Raw genomic sequence first — 23,402 nt, forward strand, 5'->3', positions numbered from 1 at the left:
TGCACTGAATTTGTTCCTTTTTTATTTCTTCGTTCCACTGCCTCCTCACTGGATATCAGACATTTTAATTTCATTTATATGCAATATTGAGAAATGGGGTCGACAGTCAAATGTCACACTTCCGGTAATTTTTTGGTAAAATGTTTTATTGGAGCAATAGAAATATGTACATTCTGAATCATAATTAGTAGTTTTCGAGATATAGGACAACTGTAGTTTTCCCTTCTTATTTGCATATTTTATTTAACTTGTACTACTAATTTGCATACTTTTGAGGTGTATGACAAAGGTGTGATTGTGGTCTGCTGGCTATTAGGAACCTATATCGGGGTCATTTGACGGCAAAATAAAGTCTCTACAGACATTTTAGTCACATTGTGTATGCAAACATTGATAAATGGTGTCGAATGTTATACTTCCTGTCATTTTTTCGTAAAATGTTTTATTAGAGCAAATATAAATATATACATTTTGAATAAATCAGTGAAAAAATCAACTCTCTCGGACTAGTAGTTTTTTTATATATGATAACCCTGTAATTTCACCCCTAATTTGCATATTTAAGCTAATTTACATCGGGATGAGTGACAGAGGTGTGATGCTCAAATTTTGATCTCCTCATCATATCTGACCATTTAAAAAAGAAAAATCTGTGTTTCCAATTTGTTTCACTCAAAATGATAGATTGCCTAGCCTAATTTAGGTAAATGATTTTTAAACATTTCATACGCATCAGAGGCATAGGCTGGTTGCTGTCTGGGGTGAAAATTGTAAATGCTGCGGGAATAACACGACCTCTGGCGCTGATCTGTAAGACAATTTTGAAAAATGGAGCTGCCAGGTCTCCGAAAAATTGCTGTTATACATTGATATAATAATATAATATAATAATTTATTTTGAAGCTACACTTTTGAAACAGTGGCACACTTCTTGAATGAAGGTGCGTCCAGAGTAAGTAAAATAAAAGTTAGAGAAAAAATGATTTAACAATAGGTATATTTACAGTACAAGGAAACTTGAAATGAATTATGTACAAAATTAAAAGTAATACAGGATTTAAAAAGCAAAGAACTCATTATTTTCATTGTTGATTTCCCTTCTCTTTTTCCATGCCCGTTTAGTGAAACCTTTACAAAATCTATCGAATGCAACTTCAATATTTATAGAAAGATCAAGTACAGGTGAACCAAGAACATACATTAATTTTTGGTCTATTGTTCCATTATTAAATTGGTTCCAAACGTCAATTGCATTGCAAATTCCTCTAGTCTAAAATTCCGGAGCGCAGGACATGAAAAACGGAATTAAATGCCTAAGATCTTCAGTGGATTTGTTACATAATGGTACATAGACCGTCATTATTGCTTTTATCTGACCAGCCTGCGGTACGTCTATATATTATATGAAACAAAAGTCTACAGAACCAGCCCACCATTGGAAAAAGCTAAGAAAATGTTGAAGACTATAGAGTTAATAGGTCCCCGAAATTGGATTATACAGTACTTCGAAATATGAAACAAAATATATCTCCAGGACCAGCCTTACCATTTGGGGGTTGAGCTAAGACAAGTCCCTGTAATTACACTTTTTACATTGAAATATAAAACAAAATTCTATAGGACCAGCCCATCATGCTTGGGGCGGAGCTAAGAACATTTTGGTAAATAGAGTTGCTAGGTCCAAGAAATTGGACTTATTATATACTTCGAAATTTTGAAACAAAACATATAAGTATCTAGGACCAGCTCTGATTGGGGCTGACCTATTTTGAAAAAATAGAGCTGTTAGGTCCCCGGAATATGTACTTATTATACTTTATTACCTATACGTAATATGAAACAGCTCATGGTTGAGTCTGAACTAAGTCAATGTTGAAAACTATCTGCAGGTCTTCATAAATTGCACTACTTTGTAACAGGGTGGATACATTATTTTATAATTTAATAATTTACATTCATCTCGCGTGTACCAAATGTTCCTCCAAATTGTAACTTGCTCAGGCAATTATCGTTCGTAAATGTTATCTACATGTTTAATTTTGATGATGTCATCCATACATGGATTAGAATAAGGTACGTGGGTTTCGTAATTTCACCAATACACCGTACTGACACAAAATAGGAAGAATTCACTGGTACATAATTACTTCAGTTCATAGGATGGCATAATCAATTTCTACGCTCATATTATAACGTGCATGCATGTGCGCTTGTGCGGATAAACAACCCGCCCACAAGATTAAACAACGAGCTCAAATCTAGTTTATGATGAGATCTGAGATGGGCAATATTTAATAATTTATTTTTACAGCATAGGAAGACGTATTTTTACACTTACTACCCCTGGTTGTATAATGGAATAGTCGAAACAGCTAACAACCAAAGTACTGTATAAGTACAGTCAAAGAATATATCACAAGAATGAGTATTCCGCGATTTTTGCATGAGAAATTTGTAACAAAGAGCTCCAGAGAGTGATGCCCGCCCTCATAAGGGCGGATGTATGCATACCAAATAAGACTTGATTTGATAGATATTATACATGTCACATTAAATAGAATTATGATAATATATTTTGCAATTGTAAACTATTTCATAATACATATTGATTAACAAACTAGTGTACATTCACTTTTAAAGACAATTATTTACTAACATGCTAAATTAGTTCACAAAAAAGGCCTAACACAGCAACACCAAAAATCAACAAATCGTTACTCAGCACGGCCTATTCTTTACCATTGCCGCGTAGGCCTACTACCCTATGCCCGGTAAATTAAGTATTGTTTTTATGATACAAATTATTATAAAATACATGTTATTAATAGGATTTAATGTTAAATTTCATTAACATTTATTTGTTTTACCAGAAACAAGTTAAATATAGGAATATTATTAAACTATATCCTTCGTGAAAACGCGTAAACACCAACACGCCCGGTCACGCTATCGTAGCGCCCGGTTGATAAAGCGAATTGTTTATACGGCAGTTTTTACTAAATAAATTGCATACAACGAACAATTAAATATCCAAACAGCATTTAACATGATGTTGGCATGTAGTTTTTTATCATGAAAATACTACCGGTGGTCCAGCCTTTGATGAGTGAAACCGTCACAAAAAGTTGTATACATCCCAGATACATCCTCACTTATGGCGGCGCCCTACCACATGGACAATGTTACTGTTACAGGGAAAATTGCGGATTACTCATTCTTGTGATATATATTCTTTGGTACAGTTGTATATTGTACAGTGCAGTGCATTGCCAAAATTTAGGAAATTAGCTATTAGGCCAGGCTAGTAGGTCAACATTTTGGCAATTTGAAACTGATTAATATATAATATCCATTCTATTGGCTGCAAGTAGGCATAGCGTCTGAGGATGAGGTGGACTTTACTTTCTTGTATTGTTCTGGTTGTCGTTGCAATGCTGGCATACTTATTGTACACTCCAGCTCCTGACGGTATAACGGAACCCCTGAAATTTAGTGCTTTTTGCGGCATGCTTAAATCATGCTGGGTCATAGTAAGTATATATATATAATAAATATAACATGAGCCATATAATTATAAGTATTGGTTTAGTAGGCCTACTGTATTATTTCTGGATCGAAAACAAGCATGACACAAGTGACAAGCACCATATTTTGGTAATTTGTATGGTGGCCTAAAAGTGTCATGGCTATTTTTAAATATAATACTGTATTAACAGCAATAAAAAAAAAAACACCCACAACAATTTAAACAAGAAATATTTCTTACAAAAAACGCTGCTCGCTTATTGACGTAACAGTTTTAAAGATATATTGTCCCTCTGAAAAATATTTTTTATTTCAAATTTGTTTTTGAATGTGTCATTTTATTGTCATATGATAGTTATTTTACCTGAAAAAAATGTAATTAAAAGCAAAAAATACTTAAATTGTCAGTCAGACAACGTGGTTTTTGAGTTATAATTAAACGTTTCTTTTCTCTTTCTATAATGTGAATTTTGTTACAGAAGTGAATAACTTTGATATGAAACAGACTCAATTTAGTTTATTTTATTGCTAAGGTCAAGTCTGGGGGTCACTTCATCACACCTTAGATACTTCAAGTGTGAAGTATCATATTACAAACAAAAACTTTCATGGACTGTTTTGATAATAATTCAATGATTATCTGACAGCGAATTATAGTAATATCATGGGACTCATAAATACCAGAAATGCTTTGGGATTTGTCATTAGACTCTTTTCCCAGCCGTTTTTTGGATTCAACAGGTGGTACCTATAAATTATAGTCGAGTTTCCATTTTAACAAAAATATCAAAGTGTAGCACTATACTGCTGCTTGATTTCATCTAATGAATGAGTCATCTCGTGTGACGTAGCGGGCTAGAGCAGCAGCGTGAAAAAGCCACGGCATTAAAAAGCATCCACTGCTATTTCAAAATAAAACATCATGGTTAATTAAAAATAAAACACTAGTAACATTAAATTAACGTTATGGCTAAAGATACGGTACCGTATATCCATACTTTTTAATATTAGAAACGAGTTTTAATATTTAGGAACAAGTTTATATTAGGAACAATACAGGTTTTAGGAATGCAATTTAGAAGTTAGATACGGTACCGTATCTTTAGCCAGTGACGGCGTAAATTAAAAATTAAACACAGTGTAAAGAATGCCACGGCGGAAGTAAATGTTTAACAGGATCAGATTTTTTATTTGGGTAATTTCCTAAAGCCTACAACTTTAGTCAACATTATTCATCATTTATTTATAACAATTTATTGTAGCTTGTTAAAAATAGAACAAATCAATATTAAACATTGTACCTTGTAAGTTCAATAGTGCAAAAAATAAACTGCTGCAATAATTTACAGAGCTAGGATAAGTACACAAATTAAAGATTCCAAACTTTACTTCAGCCGCGGTAATGGTAACCCACTTTCGCTGTGGCATTCTGCCATGGTGTTTCATTTTTAATTTGCTGTGGTATTTTTGTGATTTTTTATTTTGACCGACTTTTGTAATACAAATACATTGTAATTTAAAGTATCTTAGACTCATTAGGTTAGAAATTAACTTTTAACTGTAATAGCAACTGCGAAAATATCAATACACAAAAACATCAAGCGAGTAGTACAGTAAATCGTAAGTAAAATTCTATATGCGAAAATATTGGCATATACAGTAGGAGAAAGATGACATATCGCATTATTTCTTCCTACTACTTTATTTGTATGATTGTAGGCCAAGGCAATAGCATACTTTGATGATGGAGATTACCTTAAGCAGTATCGAAATATACGACATTGGTTGAAACCAGTTACACCATCAGATATGCCTGGATCGAACATAAGGTCTCGTGTGACAACATTCGATGGAATAAGAATACGTCTTTATGAACCAATCAGAAAACCGAAAGTTCTGCAACCTGCCCTGATCTACATCCATGGTGGCGGTTTAATCTTTGGCAGTACAGGTATGTATTCCAAAGTCTAAATGCGTTTCTAAATTCTCTGTCCATCCTAATTGAAATATTGAGTCTCCATAAAAACACTGAAACAACAAAACACTGAAACAACATATACTGACAACCATCATTTTTAAAACAGCTCTGAAAAACTATTAACTTGATTTTATTTTAAATTATATTATTACCTTTGATATTTCAGAAAAATTGTAGCTGAATTATTGAAAAATTAATTTTCAGTTTGATTTTTAAGTAATGTAAAAAATGGTAACAAGATGTGGCAAAATTTATTGCAATGTATATTATGTGAGTGTCACGATATGAATCAATGTTGTATATTTTAAGAAATGTAACATGCAACGTGAAAGTCATCAGTGTTGCAAGCAGATCTATGAACATAGGCCTCCTAGAAATGTCCTCAAACAAATATTAATATAATATATAATATACAGAAAAAAGTTAATTACTGTGACACAATGTAAACACCATTGAAATGTAGCTTTAAACTAACAGATAATGCTTAAAAACAAAGAAAAAAGCTTATGAGTAGATAAATAGGCTAAATATGTAAATTATGATTTTCAAGTAATTTAGCTAATCATTTTTATATGTTTTTACATATGTTAATACTGGAAATTATATTGTAGTTTTACAAATTCAAATATTTATTTTGTATACGTATTATGCAATTTATATTTATAATTATATCAATATTTTAGACACATATGATTCTTTAACACGAAAGGTAGCTGAGGGTTTGGATATGGTTGTGGCCTCAATTGAGTAAGTATACGTGATATATTATTGGCACAAAATAAGTTATAAATTAATCAATGTTTATTTGATGGTTAAATTTAAACACATATGAATAATTCAGGTGTATCTTCATAATATTCATGGCTGTGCATTCAATAATGACAGAAATTAAAGAATGAATATTACAATTAGTTATATCTTCCACTTTGAAACACAGAACTGAATTATATTGTTATAAAACATGTTTTTTATGAACTGGCCTAAAGATGAATATTTATTTTCCATTTCAATCTTTTGAGTTTACAGTTTTATATAACGCATTAGATTTCAGCTTCAAATTATGTACTATAGTTGTTTTCTGTATTCCTCATTAGGCCTAAGTTGACTTTTGTTTAGATTTTTTAACCTTTCATAATTATACAGTAGATCTGCCTATGATTATAAATCATGTGCTGTTTGTAGGTATAGACTGGCACCAAAATTCAAAGTTCCAACTCAAGCTAAAGACTGTCTTAAAGCAAGTTCATGGTTTATGCAAAATGCGGAACAGTTTGGCGTTGCTGCTGATCGCATTGGTATGGCAGGAGATAGTGCAGGAGGTCTGCTAACAGCTTACCTCTCCCAGATCATCCATGATAATGCATCACTCCCAGATCTAAAATTCCAGGGATTAATTTACCCACTTACACAAGTACTGGACTTTTACACGCCTTCATATCAAAAATATGCTAAACTTTTCAAAGAGAAAGGACTACTACCACGGTCTATGGTCATGTACATGTTAACCTCAGCTATAAAGAATGACGGAGATTTGTACAATGCTAGCATGTTCAATATGCATACATCTGCAGAGTTTAAAACTAGATTACGTAAATTAGTTAACCATGATAATATACCAATTGAAATGAAAGATGAATTTTATTATAATTCACCAAATAAAGAAGATGGCAATGTGAAAGTATGGGAAAAATATCGGTCAGTTCTGCTAGACCCAGTTCTTTCGCCCTTATTACGAGAAGATATGACGGGTCTTCCTCCAGCCTATATTATAACATGTGGTTTTGATAATATTAGAGATGATGGAATTCTTTATGCTAGGAAGTTAGAGAATGCTGGCGTGGAAACCACACTTGTCAATTATGAAGCTGGATTTCATGGCATGTTTTGGGAAGATCGATTTTTTGATTTTGAATTGGGAAAAGAAGCTCTTCAGAAATTTATAATTCATGCAAAATATTTTTTATTACGCTAGTAATGTTTTCTGCATAAATATGCTTTTTATTCATTAGAAACATACTACTGTAAGATATTAAATAAACTGCATTTGTTTGAGTAGTGTTTGAGTACTGCATAATGTTGATGGCCAGCCAGTTCGACTTCGATATTTAGGTTAATATATCAACCACGGTATACATTGTCATGATTCATAATGTATTTTGAACTTCTAATGAGTGTGACCAGGACTGTGGTGTCATGTAAAAACAGATGTATAAAGATGAAGTAACCAAATTTTTCCCATTGATGTATTTATTTCAAATTTATAATCAAATATATTATTAAATAAACTTTGAATATATTATTAAATAAACTTTGAAATAATATAATTTAATATGAAAAAAAAAATATTTGTCATGATTAATAAATTATCTAGCATACGAGTCGCATATAAATTACTAGACATTTCAGCCATGATGCTGACCCAACAGTTAAGTTGACAGCATACTGGAAGTAAATATTTGTTTTAGAATCTGTGGGATGTTTTTTGTGTCCAAACAAACAAAGGCTCTTCCAGCAGGCAAGTTCTTTACCAATCTAAAATAAAAATAAATGTATTGAATTATAATTGTAATTGCATGCAATGGTAAAATAATTTGATTTGAGCCAGTATTTTTTTTAAAATATACAATGTGTATTAAAGACCATTTTGCTATTTTGTTTTTATGTTGATTAAGCATTGGTAATTGCAAAAAGATATTTTTCTTAAATTCTTGCCTAATGTCTTAAAAGATCTACATGTATGTATAAGTAAGTTATTTTTTGATCATTTGCATTCTATGCATGTGTGTTGCAAATTTAATGTAAACATTGCAATAATTAAAAAGAATCTGTTTTTATAGTGTTAAAAATAACTAGATTTAATTCGTCACTATGACGAATTATAGGTTATATGCATTGATTTAAATAAAGATAATTGATTGATTTAAGATATTTTGATTGATTGATTTTCTTAGAATCTTTAGTTATTTATAATATATGATAGGATCTTGCTAACGCAAATACAATAGCCGGTATCATAATCCGATCAAAGATCCTTCTGCGTATATAATGTCATAAACCACATTTGTGTTTTTAAATAAATTTCATTATAAATCATCTGTATAATCTATACACTAAGAAATACAATTGAACAAACAATACGGATAATAAAAAAAAATCTTATTTCGTTTTGTTTCCCAAGGTGAGACTCGAACTCGGTATCTTGAATGCTATAGACACGAGCAAAGACCACCGAGCCATACACAACTGACTAAAAATTATGGAAATATTCCTCCGTGTTTTTACTATGCAGTAACCATTTTGGTGCAGATAGATTATTACATACCGCAATGAATTATAATGTTTTACTATGATGACATCTTTAAAGATTTTTAAAAATAATGCACTGTCAAACTATATAATTTTAACTTTAATATATGAACTTCTTAAGGAAGAAAGTTAATGTTAACTTTGTTATTTCGGCCTAAGAAAATGTTATAATTTGTTTGATTGTCGAAATTAATTTTTGTAAATTTAATATGCCATTAATGATGACTTAATCAACTTTTGTTCTCTTAATTTCATAATAAATCATACATATGATACATACACTTCAAGAAAATGAAATAAAAAATCGGTGTTCCCGAGTATTCTAACGATATATATTAATTTTAAAATTTAGCATATTTTCACCATTTTGTTAACTTACATGTGCGTAGCCTGTCACTTTTGACGTGCTCGTATAACGCTGTTTCGCGTTGAAAAGTTAATACAATATGATGATATTGTTAAAGAAAGGTTATACAACAGTAATCGGACAAAAACAGTGCGCAATAACGTTTGACGCGCAGTGCGCGTGCAATAATCTGCGCACTCATGGCAATTTTTTAAATGCTTAAAATTGCCTGAAACGTACTCTAATTTCATCGAAAATAAATTCTGACAATTTTGAACATTTTAAGCGCACATACGCATGCGTTATATGCGCTACACACGTAATTGTATTGCCATATGATGAAATATGACCTGAAATTTATGAGTACCAATTTTGTTTAAAAGTGATTCATGCTTGTGAAGATATGATTACAAACGTGATTTCGTTAAATCGCGCGTAGACCGCGTAATGTTTGATTGCGCACCGTGAAAACATAACCACATCGATTCCTGGCCATAAGGAATATACTCTGAAAAATTGACTTAGATGAAACTGATATCAAGATAATTGACGGACAAATAGTGCTAAGGAAAGAATAAATAAATAAAGATTCTGACAGAATCAAGAGGTTATATGCATGAATGCATATAACCTAATAATATACATATAGTATACTATACAGTACCTATCAGCCTGGTCACCAAGAGATCCAATGAAGATCGCAAAGGAATTGACATCTTCATTGCTATTCAGAACTCTTCCAAAGTGACTTGGAGATATACCATAGCGATCAAAGTTAGCGTCACTTAAAACGATAACAAAATATTCATCTGCCTCTGTTTTAGTGATATCATTAATTGCAAACTGTGTGGCTTCTAGAGTATAATCCCCACTCATACAGAACTGAGAGTGGGCATACATAGTCTGCAATAAAATCAATACCAGCAATTTATGAATATGTAAATGTAAGGAGGAATAACCTATGACTTGCAGCCTACTGGGCTGAATTGCGCACAGGTGTGGACGACACATACCACAACTTTCTACTCCCCTAAGGGACCCTTCGAGTGCTACCACCAAACGGCACCCTTATGTCTGTCCACAAAAACAAGGACTGAATGGATCAGTACACCGGGGTAACCCCCTACTCTTCCGAAAGATGTACTGGGTTCTTTAAAGTGGACACAAGCCAGATGTCCAGTTTTACGTCCTTATCCGAGAAAACTTGTTCTACCACCAGAACAATGGTCGAGGAGTGATTTGAACCTGTGCCGATTGTATATGTCATTGTAATATTTTTGATTATTGTATATAAGATTTATATTTTTGTACAGCACTTTGGTCTCTAGCAAAAAAGGGCTATACAAATAACTACAATAATAATAATAACAATAATAATGGTTTGCAGCGGCACCCCTGCCTTAACCACTCAACTCAATATCAATTATTTGTTGGCAAGTTGACATTTTACATCATTTCAGTTCAAATTAGAAAGTTACATTTTAAACATTTATGTGAAGACTTGGTTTAGATATCAAATATGCTGTGTAATTTGAGTTTAAATCACATAAAATGGTATTTTGATTTGGTATAAGATTTTATTTGTGATGCCTAAATCTATCCTCAAAACTTTAATTAGATATTCTGTATTATAAATGTAACTGTTCCACGTCAAAAGTAAGTTGTAATATTTCACTTAAAATCAATTTAGTCACTAAAGCAAAGTATGGTCTATGTTCTTGTCACCCATCTGTATGAAACTCTGGTATGCAGTTTGATTTGAATGGTTGGTTGAGATGTTAATTCACATGTCGCACCTTGGTAGGTAACTTCAACTAGTTCAGACATATGGCATTCCCCAACCTTCAAATATAGCGTTCAATTTAAACATTTTTGAGAAATTTTAACCTTACCTTAATAACTTTCAGTCTGTCATTATTGTTTGCAGGACTTTTGTCTCCCTTCACAAATGGGATGTTGTAATTTTCGCCTGAATGTCCAACAATATCATACTAAAAAAAATAAACCAGAAAAAGTAAATTTAAATCTCAAAGATTTAATACCATACAAGTTTTTTTCTTTTTTTAAATGGTGGTTTTGGTGATGGTTTTTTTAAGTCGTGATCTGCACACCTCTCCGGATACATTATTTACGTTGGCTGGTTTAACTCCATAATATTAAAAAATACATGGATTAATATTGTTGTTTAAACACCATTGTATATTTATATTTTGGACTTTGAACAGCCTCGTCGTTAAGAATCTTGATGTTGAGCTACGCGCCGGTACACCTTTAATAGAAAAGAATGATAGATCTTCTATCCGCCACGCTAAACGTCAAGTGGTAATGGCGAACGGCACAACATATATATATATATATTTTTTCGTGAATAAAAATACTGTAAGATGAGGGCGTATCAATTTGATCTCTGGTGCGCGTGCGTACAACTGAGGACTAGTGCTGTTCCGCCGTACCACGCCGAGAATGTTAAAGAGTTGCTATCCATTCGAGTTCGAACAATACCATGAGAGCCCCAGTGGTCTAATGGTTAGGACATCTGCATATCAAGCAGGCAGTCCGAGTTCGAGTCTTGGTTGGGGCGACTTTTTCTCATTCTCACAGATTTCCTCATCTTTATCGTTTCAAATTAATTAATTAAATTTCAGTATATCACCGGGCGGTTTAGAATTAATGTTCTTATGCCTGATTTGTTTTTATATATATATATACGCAAATGTATTGTTGTTCCTCACGATGTTCTTGAGGGACTACTCACAGCACTTCATCTGCGTTTTGACCATCCTTCGTGCAATCAGCTAAACAATTGTTCACAGATATTTCTTTGCTCTCGACATGGAACATATTTCAGCAAGATGCTATCACTGCGCTGCTCTTTGCACTATTGCACATACTGTTAAACCGCAATCTACCGGAGACACACCTGACGCAGTTGGCACCACCTTTGCTGCAGACGTAATAAAGTGTGAACGAAAACTCATTCTAGTGATACGAGAATGTGTAACATCATTTACAGCCTTGTGCATTATCGACAGCGAACGTCAAGACAGTTTACCAGACGGGTTGATTCGCCTTTGTATTGACCTACGGCCACTTGATGGCCCATACGCTGTAATCCGCACCGACCCTGCTCCTGAATTTGCTTCGTTGGTTAGTGATAAATTGTTAGCACACCACAGAATAACTGTTGAACAAAAAACCCAAATAAGAACCCAATCGCCGAGAAAGCTGATGAACTCCTTACACAAGAACCGAATGGTGGGGTGGTCACCGCAACTATGCTCACAACTACCATGGCTCACTTAAATTCTTAACTATGCACATGTGGCCTTTCGTCTAGGGAGATGTGGACACAAAGCGACCAGTTTACTAATGACCAAAATCCTTTGTCAGACAGTCACCCAATTCTTTCACAGCACAAACTTCGTTTAGCCAATCATGCACATAGCGAAAGATCAAAGGCTCCCACGTGTCATTTTCCAATAAGCTCCGATATTGAAGTTGGTGATCTTGTATATATCTTAGCCGATCGTAACAATTCAAAGGCCTGTCATCGTTATCTTGTAACGTCAGTTGATGGCACCTGGTGCTACATTCAAAAGTTTATCGGATCTCAGTTACGTAGTACAGCATACAAAGTCAAACTGAATGCTACAAGATCATCATGTAACTGATTGCACCAGCGACAACTATGTTACCAAGAGGACTCGAACAGCGACGATGATTACCTCCTTCGTGAGCCGCCGTGCACTAAAATACCAATTGAACTTCTCAATCATTGCCGATCTCCCGTACCAAAATGATTTATTGCCTACCGGTGCCGACTCCGACTCAGTAAAGCATTGCTGTAACCTAGCAAAGCATTGCTGTAATCGTTGCACAATAAAATAAGCTTTAATAGTATGTCACCTAATATGTCTATCATTTTATCATCCTCTAAAAATCTAAATTTATCAAAAATAATAGAAAGACTGTTTGTGATTGGTCAAATCGCTTCACAAAGTGAGGTGTCATTTCAGTATCTTAAACAGGGAGGTGGTTTAAATCTCTTGATAGATGAATAAAGTAATATAATTTACTGTTAACTATAGAATTATTTACAGAAATTCTTCTGTACTAGGCCTAAATTAATATTTTATGGCCAATAAGGAATCATTATTTAGTAATTAGAATGAAGAATGATATGCCTATACTAACCCATGACCTAGCAGATCCAGGTCTAATATTTGGCTTTAGAATAACAAACATTGCCTTTTATATTTCATTTGCCATTGCTTCAGGAAATATATTATCCCTTGAAAAAAATAAAATTCCATCAAGGATGTCAAATGTTTCATCTGTATTTCACCTCTAAGCAGGCAATGTTTATGCTAGCAGGACCGTAGCCAGAATGAGGCAGAGCTCGCCTCGTCTGAAAATTTCAATTTTTACCACCCAATTCCCAAGCACAGAGTATTTCATATTATATTTAAAGCATCTTTGCCTCATCTGTTTTTAACCTCTTGCTACGGCATTGGCTAGAATACGCAAAACTATTGGAAGGCAGCCAAAACTAAATCTATTTATTTGATCCTTTCTTTAGTTAGTTAGTAGCGAATAAAATAAATAAATTTTAATGGTTTGAGTCTAACTTTGATTTTGGCTAAATAAAAAAGTTACACAATAGAAAAGAAGAAATCTTGCACACCTTGAACTTTATTTCATATTTCTCAAATGATTCCATCACCATGACAGCTGCTTCCATGACACGTTCAAGTCTTTGGTCGACACCGTTAAAACGATACATACTTCCACTGACATCAACAACTAAACGGAGCCTCTTAGGCAGGACTTGCGGTGCACCTGGCTGAAAATATCCATAATAATACAGTAATTGTACTAAAAACTTAGATCCATGGTTAATGCATCAAGTCTATTAAAGGAGATTTTGAATGTCGGCTTCATATCAACACAATATGAAAATACGGGTCTAGGACAACTACCCCCTGGACAATCACCCTTCTAGGACAACTACCCCACCAGACAATCACCCTTCTGGAACTACCCTTTATAGGACAATTACCCCTTTTGACAATTATTCCCTGGACAACTACACTTCTTGGACAAACCCTATGTTGCCCGGGTGGTAGTTGTCTGGGTGAAAGTTTTCCAGGGGTTACTTGTCCAGAAAGATCATGACAATTATTGTTAATTCTATTATTACTATGGTATATTAATGACATACTTCCGGTTCTTTTTCTTTGCGCCGTTTGTAGATATTTCTCTCGCCTGTAAGTCCTTCAATAAGTTTGCTATCATCAAGGTCCCCTGACGTCTGATGTTTTAACCACTGACGTTCTTTGTTTTTAGCCTAAATAATTTATTAAATACAAGATGTATTTTTAAATGTTTTTTTAAATATTAATTATTTTAATATCTTATATTACAGTGTATTCTTACTTGAGTTTTAGCTTGGTGGATAATATGCCTACATGCCAATGCCCTAGGTTCAATCCTGACCTAATGCCAGGATTATACTTATTATTACTTATACTTACTTATATACCAAAAAATTTAAATAATTGCCAAAGATCATCAATCATGAGATTGAACTGTCTAAATGATATCAATATCGTTTAGACAGACCTTTTATCATTTTCTTGCACTGTATTCTATTATCCTTTTTTGTCAGAGTTTGTAAAAAAAAATGTTGAAATGAAAAAAATAATATTATATGTAAAAGCATGATATCTATTTGCTTCTAATATATATATAAATATGTTTAAAATATAATAATCGAGAACAATTCCATATCTTTATTTATTTGACCAATAAACCATTATGTAAAATATACAGAGATGAATTGGTCCGGGAATGCTAAAGTAAACAAGATTACTATAACTTCAAGAGTCAGCAGTTATTAAAAGCTGTGTTATTGGAAAAAGTAAATCAGACACAACCTTACTTGTAAGCTTTCCAGAATGACTCGAATTGATTGGACTTGCCGTTTGACATTAGACAAAAATTTGTCATACATGCCAGCATCATATTCAGACATGTTAATCTCAGCTAATCTAAAGAATAAAAACAAGAAACTTTAAAGAATGCATTCATAGTGTATCCTCTTATTTTCCCTGAAATTAAAACAGAAAATTAATCATAAAAGTACATAATCTAGCTACAAAACAAATAAGGTACACTTTAATATTTACATTTTTTCCAATATGATGCAAAGTTGGTATTGCTATTAAGTACAGTAATAAATTGATAGGTGGGTTGAAAAAAAATGCTTTTAACATTAATCAACTAGAAAGCCACTCCGAGAGTGCATACTGTAAAATTCTCCTACATAAGATTTCTCCGGTAAAAAAATATATATATATATTTGTGTGTGTCTTAATGCTGTTTGTGATTTACGCTAATTTCACTACAAGCATGTGTATGCAAGTTTGGTGTAATGGTTATGTAACAAGCCTTTCAATTAACAATAGCTTCAGTTGACTAACAATAGAACAGCAACGTGAAAATCAAACGAGTGAATTTGAAAAGAAATAGGTTTTGTATACTACTCGCATCAAAAAACGTGCACATTAAATCAAATTATGTTTTAAAATTACAAATCACAAATTATAACTCTTGCCTCTTGTACAAAAATGAAGTTTTTTGGACAAAAGTAGTTCTCTAGAAAATTCAATTTGAGTTTACTTGTTACTTTAAGACTGTTTGCCGGCTTTTGAAAAATTCTGTCCTATCTTTTTAACACTAGCAGGTCTGAAAAGTATACTAAAAAGTGGTCCAGAATTGGGACCCAAAATTTAATGGAATGGTCCTTGACCACATATCTATCTGTACATTCATTTTGGTAAAGACCTTGTAATTATTTTTTGAGTAATCCTGCTAACAGACAAACAAACAAACAGACAAACAGACAAACAAACACACGCGTTCGATTACATATACTTCCTTGGCGGAGGTAAATTAATAATTGTGTACAACTGTACTAAAAATGTTTTTTTTTTGCTTGTTGGTCATGAGATTTGAAGAGTTGTTATCCATCAAACCAGAAACATCTTGTTAGATGCATGTATATATGAAATCCTGAATACTTATAATATATTTTGCAGATTGACTCACTTTTCTTTAAAAGCCTTCTGAGCCATCTCACGAGCTGCAAGTAAAACTTCAGGTGGCACTGCATCTTTCTCTGCCTGACTGACTTGCGTAACATCATGACCAGCATCAAGCCTATATGGTCCACCTATGCCTCCAAGGCCAGCTGTGTCACGACCACCTACAGTTTAAAATCATTGAAACTATTGATCCTCAAATAACTGACTGATGGTAAAAACCTGTAATTACCAAAAATAATAGAAATCTTTAACTGAATAGGTTATGTTATATTACCTGTTCCTCCTGCCCATGTGTTTCCTCCCACATGTGGTTCATTTGTTGGGTCTTCTTTGCCATGTTTGGGAGATGTCACTCCTTTCCCTACTTCTTTTTCATAGTTAATCTAAAGTAAAAATAAGCATTTATTGATATATATGATGGAAGTAGCTGGTTTGCATTCCATTCAGTGATTTATTAAATCAGGAACTCTTTAAAGATGCATTGTCCTCTAAAAAATAATCTAAACTTTGAATAGACCATCCTGTACTTTTAATAAAGTTATTCACTTTTGGCACAAACAAATTTTAAAAAGTATTTTGCTTATAAAAAAGACAAAATACACAGTTAAATGTTGAACCAAATCCCACTTATTTTTCTTTAAATTACAGTTTTACAAGGTTAAAAAACATTGTTTCCCTGGATCCAATTGTTGAATAACTATCTAAACTAACTAAAATGTTTAAGGTGGACAAACACATTTTTCGAGCCTGGTTAGAAAGATGAATTTATGCCGCATGAGGGCGGGGCTCTACGTCATCACGTGGTGGGCATTGGGGCGTAGCGTGGGGAATTTGACGTCCGCGTGGATTGTACGTGCACAGGTGTTTGTGTCTTTATTTCACAAGGTTTTTAACAATTGTAAGTAGAAACAATAGTTTGTGCACTCAAGTTTAATTCAAAATTTTTTGTTACGAAATGGCCTTCCCGACGTCATGTAGAATAGGTCTCGTTGGACACTCGTTTGTGCGCCGGTTGGAATGCTATACCAGCGAAGGCGAATTCTTTGCCTTAAGCCTAGATGCAAGTTTGTACGATGTCAAGTATTATTCACGCGGAGGTGCAACGACATACAAATTCCATGATCTGCTTAAGGGATGGTCTACGCCGAAAGATATCGTTTACGTTTATCTATGAGAGAATGACATTGTGAAACGATCTAATGATTTTATTGTGAACAAACTCGATAATTTAATTGACTTTCTTAAATTTGAACTGGAGTGTAAACATATTGTGGTTAGCCAGCTGTTAAAGCGGTACTCCAGTCGGGTAAGCTCTAACTTCAACGACTCTGTTGTGGACATTAACCGTCGACTTCAGGCGAATTATGCCGATGATGCATGTGTAACATATTGGCGTCACAGAGGCCTGTGGAACGACTGGTCCCATATTCACTCCGATGGCGTACATCTTAACAGAAGTTCTTCAAATGGCCGATCGTCAGGAATGTATCGGTACGCACATAGCGTCCGACAAGCTATTCTACACGCAGACAAAATTATAAGGCCAGTAGTTTTAATTTAAATTTATATACAAATGTTCAGAACCTCCACATGTTTTGCCTTCGGGCAAGAATTTGGGCCTTCGGGACTAATGTTTGTCTTCTGGCTCTGTGTTTGCCTTTCGGGCCCTATATTGGCTTTCGGGCCTTATGTTTGCCTTCGGGCCTTATGTTCGCCTTCGGGCCTTATGTTTGCCTTCGGGCCTTATGTTGGCCTTCGAGCCTTATGTTTGCCTTCGGGCCTTATGTTTGCCTTCGGGCCTTATGTTCGCCTTCTGGCCCTGTGTTTGCCTTTCGGGCCCTATGTTGGCTTTCGGGCCTTATGTTTGCCTTCGGGCCTTATGTTCGCCTTCGGGCCTTATGTTTGCCTTCGGGCCTTATGTTGGCCTTCGAGCCTTATGTTTGCCTTCGGGCCTTATGTTGGCCTTCGGGCTTTATATTTGCCTTCGGGCCTAATGTTTGCCTTCGGGCTAATGCGTGCCTTGTGGCATTCAGGCTTTGGACACATCCTCTTGTTCTCAGTCTGGTGAATTTCAGGCGGACCATGGATATAGCACATATTATAGAAACCGGACGATTGTTACAAATGCAACTCCGCTTTTCAGTAGTCAATGTGTCTCCTATGTTTTTCATTTCTAACCATCAGAGGTGTTTCTTTGATTTCTATACAGGTATAATAAAATATTGAAAGATACTGCTCTTTAAGAGAAGTTATGGATAAACACGCACCTTTAAAAACAAAATGTATCAAACTAAATTCTTCAAAACCGTGGTATACTGATGAAATTAGATCTGCAAGAAAACTCCGTCGCGTATTTGAGAGAAAATGGATGAAATCAAAAAATACCTTATAGACAGAAATATTGTCATCAGCGGTGTATTGTTAATATGCTTGTTGAAAGTGCTAAGAAACAATATTATTCTGATCTGGTCGAAGATTGCTCAGGTGATCAGAAGAAGCTGTTTAAAGTTGTAAACAATCTTTTACACTGTTCTAAATCATCGGTGCTTCCATTTTCTCACTCAGATGAGTTGCTTGCAGAAAGATTTTCCGTATTTAAAAAAAATTAAATTGTTAACATTCGTAAACTTCTTGTTAAAGATAGTGCTGGAAGTTTGTCTCATTACTTTAATAACGACGTATGCTGTGAAAATTATAATTGTCCCTCCCTTTATAAATTTGAACCTGCAAGTGAAAAAGAAATTTCTGAAATTGTCAAAAACTCGCCTGCTAAATCTTGCAGTCTTGATCCAGTTCCTACTCTGTTAATTAAGAGAAATGCTGTTGTTTTTGTTCCACTAATTACACGTGTCGTTAATCTGTCTTTGGAAACTGGGGTTTTCCCAGATATTTGTAAAATCTCGCACATACGTCCTCAATTAAAGAAATCGGGTCTTGATCCTGAAAAGCTATCCAATTACAGACCAGTATCAAATCTGTGTTTTCTTGGAAAAGTAATTGAAAAAGTGGTATCTAAACGTATCCTATCACATGTAAAGTATAATTCTTTACTTGACCCGTTTCAATCAGCGTATAAAGCACATCACAGTACTGAAACTGCACTGCTGCGCGTTAGCAATGATATACTTCGTGCGATGGATGTTGGAAAAGTAACTGCTTTAATTTTACTTGATTTGAGTGCTGCGTTTGTTACGGTAGATCATAGTATTCTGACTGAGAGGTTGCTTCTATTGGTGTTGAGGGATGTGCACTAATATGGTGTCAATCATACTTGGAGGACAGACCTCAACACATTTGTATTAGAGAGGTAATCTCTCAACCTACCACTTTAAATTACTCTGTTCCGCAAGGATCTGTGTTAGGTCCACAATTGTTTACAATTTATGTATATCCTATTCGTGATATCATTAAGAAATATAATCTTAGCTATCATGTTTACGCTGATGACACTCAGATATATATATCGTTTAAACCTACCATGACACAGAGTGAATTATCAATTGATTTGCTTGAAAAATGTATCTCTGAAATTCGTGTCTGGATGGCCAAAAACTTTTTGAAACTTAATGATGATAAGACTGAGTACATTCTATTTGGTTCGCAACAACAATTAGAGAAAATTCCATCTAGGAGGGTTTCCATTGGTAACTTTTGTACTAAAAATACTACACAAGTTAGAAATCTTGGTGTAATTCTGGATTCTAATATGACAATGACGGCTCATATTTCTAAAATTACGTCTGCATCGTCATATCATTTAAGAAATATTCGAGGCATCAGAAAATACTTAAATCGTGCAGCTGCTGAGCAACTTGTACATGCATTTGTTAGTTCGCATCTCGATATGTGTAACTCCTTGTTATTTGGTCTCCCACAAAAACAACTCCACAGGCTTCAGCTGATTCAAAATACAGCGGCACGAGTTGTTAAAAAACTACCAAGATATGCACACATATCAAATACCTTGGAAACTTTGCATTGGCTTCCTGTTAGGTACCGCATTGTTTTTAAATTATTACTCTATGTTTTTAAGTCTATTAATGGCATGGCTCCTGAATATATTTCTGACATGCTTAGGCTGTATGTTCCCAGACGGAATCTGCGTTCTAGTGATACGCTGCTTCTACATCAACCTAAGTCTCACCACTCATGGGGAGACAGAGCTTTGACCGTTACTGCTCCTCGTCTATGGAATGCTCTACCGAGCTCTATCAGATTTTGCAAAAAGATACTTTTAAAAAATTATTAAAAACACATTTATTCATTAAGGCATATGGAAATCATGAGGTTTCTTAAAGTTCTAGAATTTTATAGTATACTTTTTCCTGACCAGCATTATCTTTGGGGTGCCTCTGTCTTGGTTGTTGTCTCTGAGCACCCGGTCGTCTGTGGCAAGGCAAATGTGTATCCTGTTCCTTTGTTTGGTCACCTAGGTAGGGGTCCGGGACCGCGACAGAACGAGAACGGATGGGGACCCTCCAAAGAAATTGCATTTTATTTGTCAGGCATTTGTATGATTTGTTTTTATTTTTTTTTTAATGCGCCTTGAGCACTCTTGAGTGGTATGTGCGCTATAAAAATCCTGTTATTATTATTATTATTATTATTAATGCCGAAAGCTCCAAGAGGCCGTACAGTGTCGGCTGCGGTCCCAAAAACCACTAGGAAGAAGACAACAACGAACAAAGTGACCCCACCACTAGACTACGCCAAACTGGCGGCTGAAGTCGCGAAGGTATTGAAGGTGGGCGAGGCAACTGGCCCCATGACACCAGGCGGCAGTCCTCTAACAACTCAAGCCGCTACCACATCCTTGACTGTGGGTAATGCCACACAGGCTCAGCCATTGGACGCGTCTGTAAACGATCTCTTTGAAGGTGAGCCGTCTCGGACGACATAACAATGACTGACTCGATTGCTCTGGGCAGTAATGTGCCACTATCGGTTAAAAATAAAATATGGGCAAATGGATACATTGACCTCAGGACTCTGATCAATAACGACAATGATGCCACTGGGGTCCCGTTATCAATTATTGATAAACAACTCCGTGTAGAGACAGACAACAGTAATAAAAAGTTAATCACAATTACTGAATGGATGCGGGCAATTACAATATACATGTCCATATTTGTGGAAAAATCGCCTGCTCAATGTTTGCCTATGCTTAAATATGTCAACAACATACTAGAATTACATGCTTTGGGGAACCTTAACTGGCGGACCTATGACGAAGGTTTTCGGAAAGCACTACAGGGCAGGCCTTTAAATTGGGATGTTCTTCACCCAGAGCTTATGTTAAAACTGGCTTCGTTAGGGAATGCATTTCTTTCAGACCTAACTCTCGTCCACAGGGGCAGCATAACTTTCGTGGCCAACAGATATGTTTCAAATTTAATGCCGGGAAGCAATGCCACGCCTCCCACATGCCCCTTCTCACATCTGTGTACCGACTGCCGTCAACCACACCCCAGAATTCAGTGCAATAAACCACGAACGACAAGTCGTCAAACCGGCACTCGAGCAAAACCATCTACCCACGCCAGTGGTAATAAATGAGCTTTCATGGTATTTAGCAGGGTATACACACAAATTGTTTAACGAATTGTTAGTCGGTTTCTCGTTTGGATTCCGTCTCCTCTGTCTAAAGCCCCCGGTTCCGGGCATCGCCCACAACCATCCATGTGCCCCTCGATCACCCGATACAGATAGAAGAATTTATTTCTAATGGTTTACGACTCGGTAGATTGGCTGGCCCTTTCGAGTCCCCTCCGTTTGATCAATTTATCTCCTCGCCATTGGATGTTGTTGCCAAAGCTGATTTAGGCAAATATCGCATTATTCAGGACCTGTCGTACCCCCGGGGGCTTCGGTCAACTCAGGGATTCCACATGATGATTCACAGGTCTCCTACGACACAATCGACGATGTAGTTAGATTAGTATTAAAAAAGGGCATTAATGTCTAAGACCGATATAGAAGATGCCTTTAGGATTATCCCTATTCACCCGGATGATTACCATTTGCTGGGGTTTTCTTGGGACGGCAGGTTCTTTTATGACCGGTGTCTGCCTATGGGCGCCAGTCGCTCATGCAATATTTTTGAATCATTTAGTAAAGCGTTAGTATGGATACTGCGTAACAAATTTAATGTAAGGGATGTATCCCATATTCTGGATGATTTTTTCTTCGTCGGCCCTAAAGATTCTAATGACTGCCATTGTTAGCGAGTCTAGAGTCGATCGAACCCAGTTTTTCTTATAGATTACTTTTCAGGGCCTTTTTCCTTACCGCGTTCCAAGGGTTCTTCCGGATTGGTGAATTGGCCATAGGTAAAGGGGACGCGGATAAGAAGGTCGTGCAACGCAGTGATCTATGTCTTTCTGGTAATTCAGCGTCCTTAACTATATACCCTCACAAAACTGGCGTAGGAAGCCCCCTATCCATATTTCATTCAATAGTGCCACGGGCGCTTGGTTCTGTCCAGTAAAATGTTTACACCAAATGTTTTCGGCATACCTCTGGTCCTATGTTCCAACATATGGACGATCGGCCGATTGCGGCTCGTTTCATATACGCAAAACTAAAAGAGGCGATTTGTTTCATTGGTCTTGACCCTATTATATAAAGGTCATAGTTTTCGTATAGGCGCCGCAACTCATGCTGCTTCCCTGGGTTTAGCGGAGAACACTATACAACATAATTGATGAATTATGGTGGCGCTGCCTCGTTAGCGACGTGTTTGTCCACACTCTGCATAAATGTTGTCTAAGTCGCTTTTTTGATTGATTTTTGATAATTGTTGATGTTTGACAAACTATAATCTGTGACTTGTGTTTCTCTGTCTTGTGGATTTTTGTGACTTTTGTGTCTTCTTTTAACTTTTTTATAAAACATCTTGTGCTCTGTTTTATGTGATTTTATTCTTTTCTACTGTTTGTGCGACAATGTTTTTAGACAATTTTAATGTGTGTACTTTCAGCCAAAGTTTCAAGACATTTATGAGTTTGACAAAAAAGTTTATTGAATTGAATTAAACAACAATTTGGGTGATGGAATTCTAAGGCCGTACAAAATTACATAAGAATCCAATCATTTTCCATATAGAAATGCTTTCGTATTTCGGATTGTTTGAGCTTGG

The 23,402-nt window shown here is 35.2% G+C and overlaps 2 protein-coding genes across 2 annotated transcripts in view; one reads left to right on the plus strand and one right to left on the minus strand.

The window, feature by feature from the left end:
- The first annotated feature begins 3,254 nt into the window (after positions 1-3,254).
- On the plus strand, positions 3,255-7,654 carry LOC140048887 (arylacetamide deacetylase-like). Its single transcript, XM_072093692.1, has 4 exons — positions 3,255-3,530; positions 5,245-5,476; positions 6,187-6,250; positions 6,686-7,654. Exons 1-4 carry the CDS (start codon positions 3,387-3,389, stop codon positions 7,473-7,475), a joined length of 1,230 nt encoding a protein of 409 aa, XP_071949793.1. The 5' UTR covers positions 3,255-3,386; the 3' UTR covers positions 7,476-7,654.
- Positions 7,655-7,817: 163 nt separating this feature from the next.
- Positions 7,818-23,402, minus strand: part of LOC140048886 (von Willebrand factor A domain-containing protein 8-like) — a 96,806-nt gene continuing 81,221 nt past the window's right edge. Inside the window, exons 36-43 of the mRNA XM_072093691.1 lie at positions 16,536-16,644; positions 16,266-16,422; positions 15,097-15,205; positions 14,377-14,502; positions 13,840-13,998; positions 11,048-11,146; positions 9,820-10,058; positions 7,818-8,035 (exon numbers count right to left, since the gene is read on the minus strand). Coding sequence (XP_071949792.1) covers positions 7,930-8,035; positions 9,820-10,058; positions 11,048-11,146; positions 13,840-13,998; positions 14,377-14,502; positions 15,097-15,205; positions 16,266-16,422; positions 16,536-16,644 — 1,104 coding nt within the window. The 3' untranslated portion in view covers positions 7,818-7,929. The remainder of the gene's footprint in view (positions 8,036-9,819; positions 10,059-11,047; positions 11,147-13,839; positions 13,999-14,376; positions 14,503-15,096; positions 15,206-16,265; positions 16,423-16,535; positions 16,645-23,402) is intronic.

Source organism: Antedon mediterranea, chromosome 5 (genome assembly GCF_964355755.1).
Source record: "Antedon mediterranea chromosome 5, ecAntMedi1.1, whole genome shotgun sequence".
In the NCBI taxonomy this organism is placed as follows: Eukaryota; Metazoa; Echinodermata; class Crinoidea; order Comatulida; family Antedonidae; genus Antedon; species Antedon mediterranea.

Excerpts from the sequence above, each read along its gene's own strand:
- LOC140048887 (XM_072093692.1), top strand. The coding sequence starts at position 3,387 with ATGAGGTGGACTTTACTTTCTTGTATTGTTCTGGTTGTCGTTGCAATG. Across the intron at positions 5,477-6,186 it reads TTTAATCTTTGGCAGTACAG|ACACATATGATTCTTTAACA; the intron begins GTATGTATTCCA and ends TCAATATTTTAG. Across the intron at positions 6,251-6,685 it reads ATGGTTGTGGCCTCAATTGA|GTATAGACTGGCACCAAAAT; the intron begins GTAAGTATACGT and ends TGCTGTTTGTAG.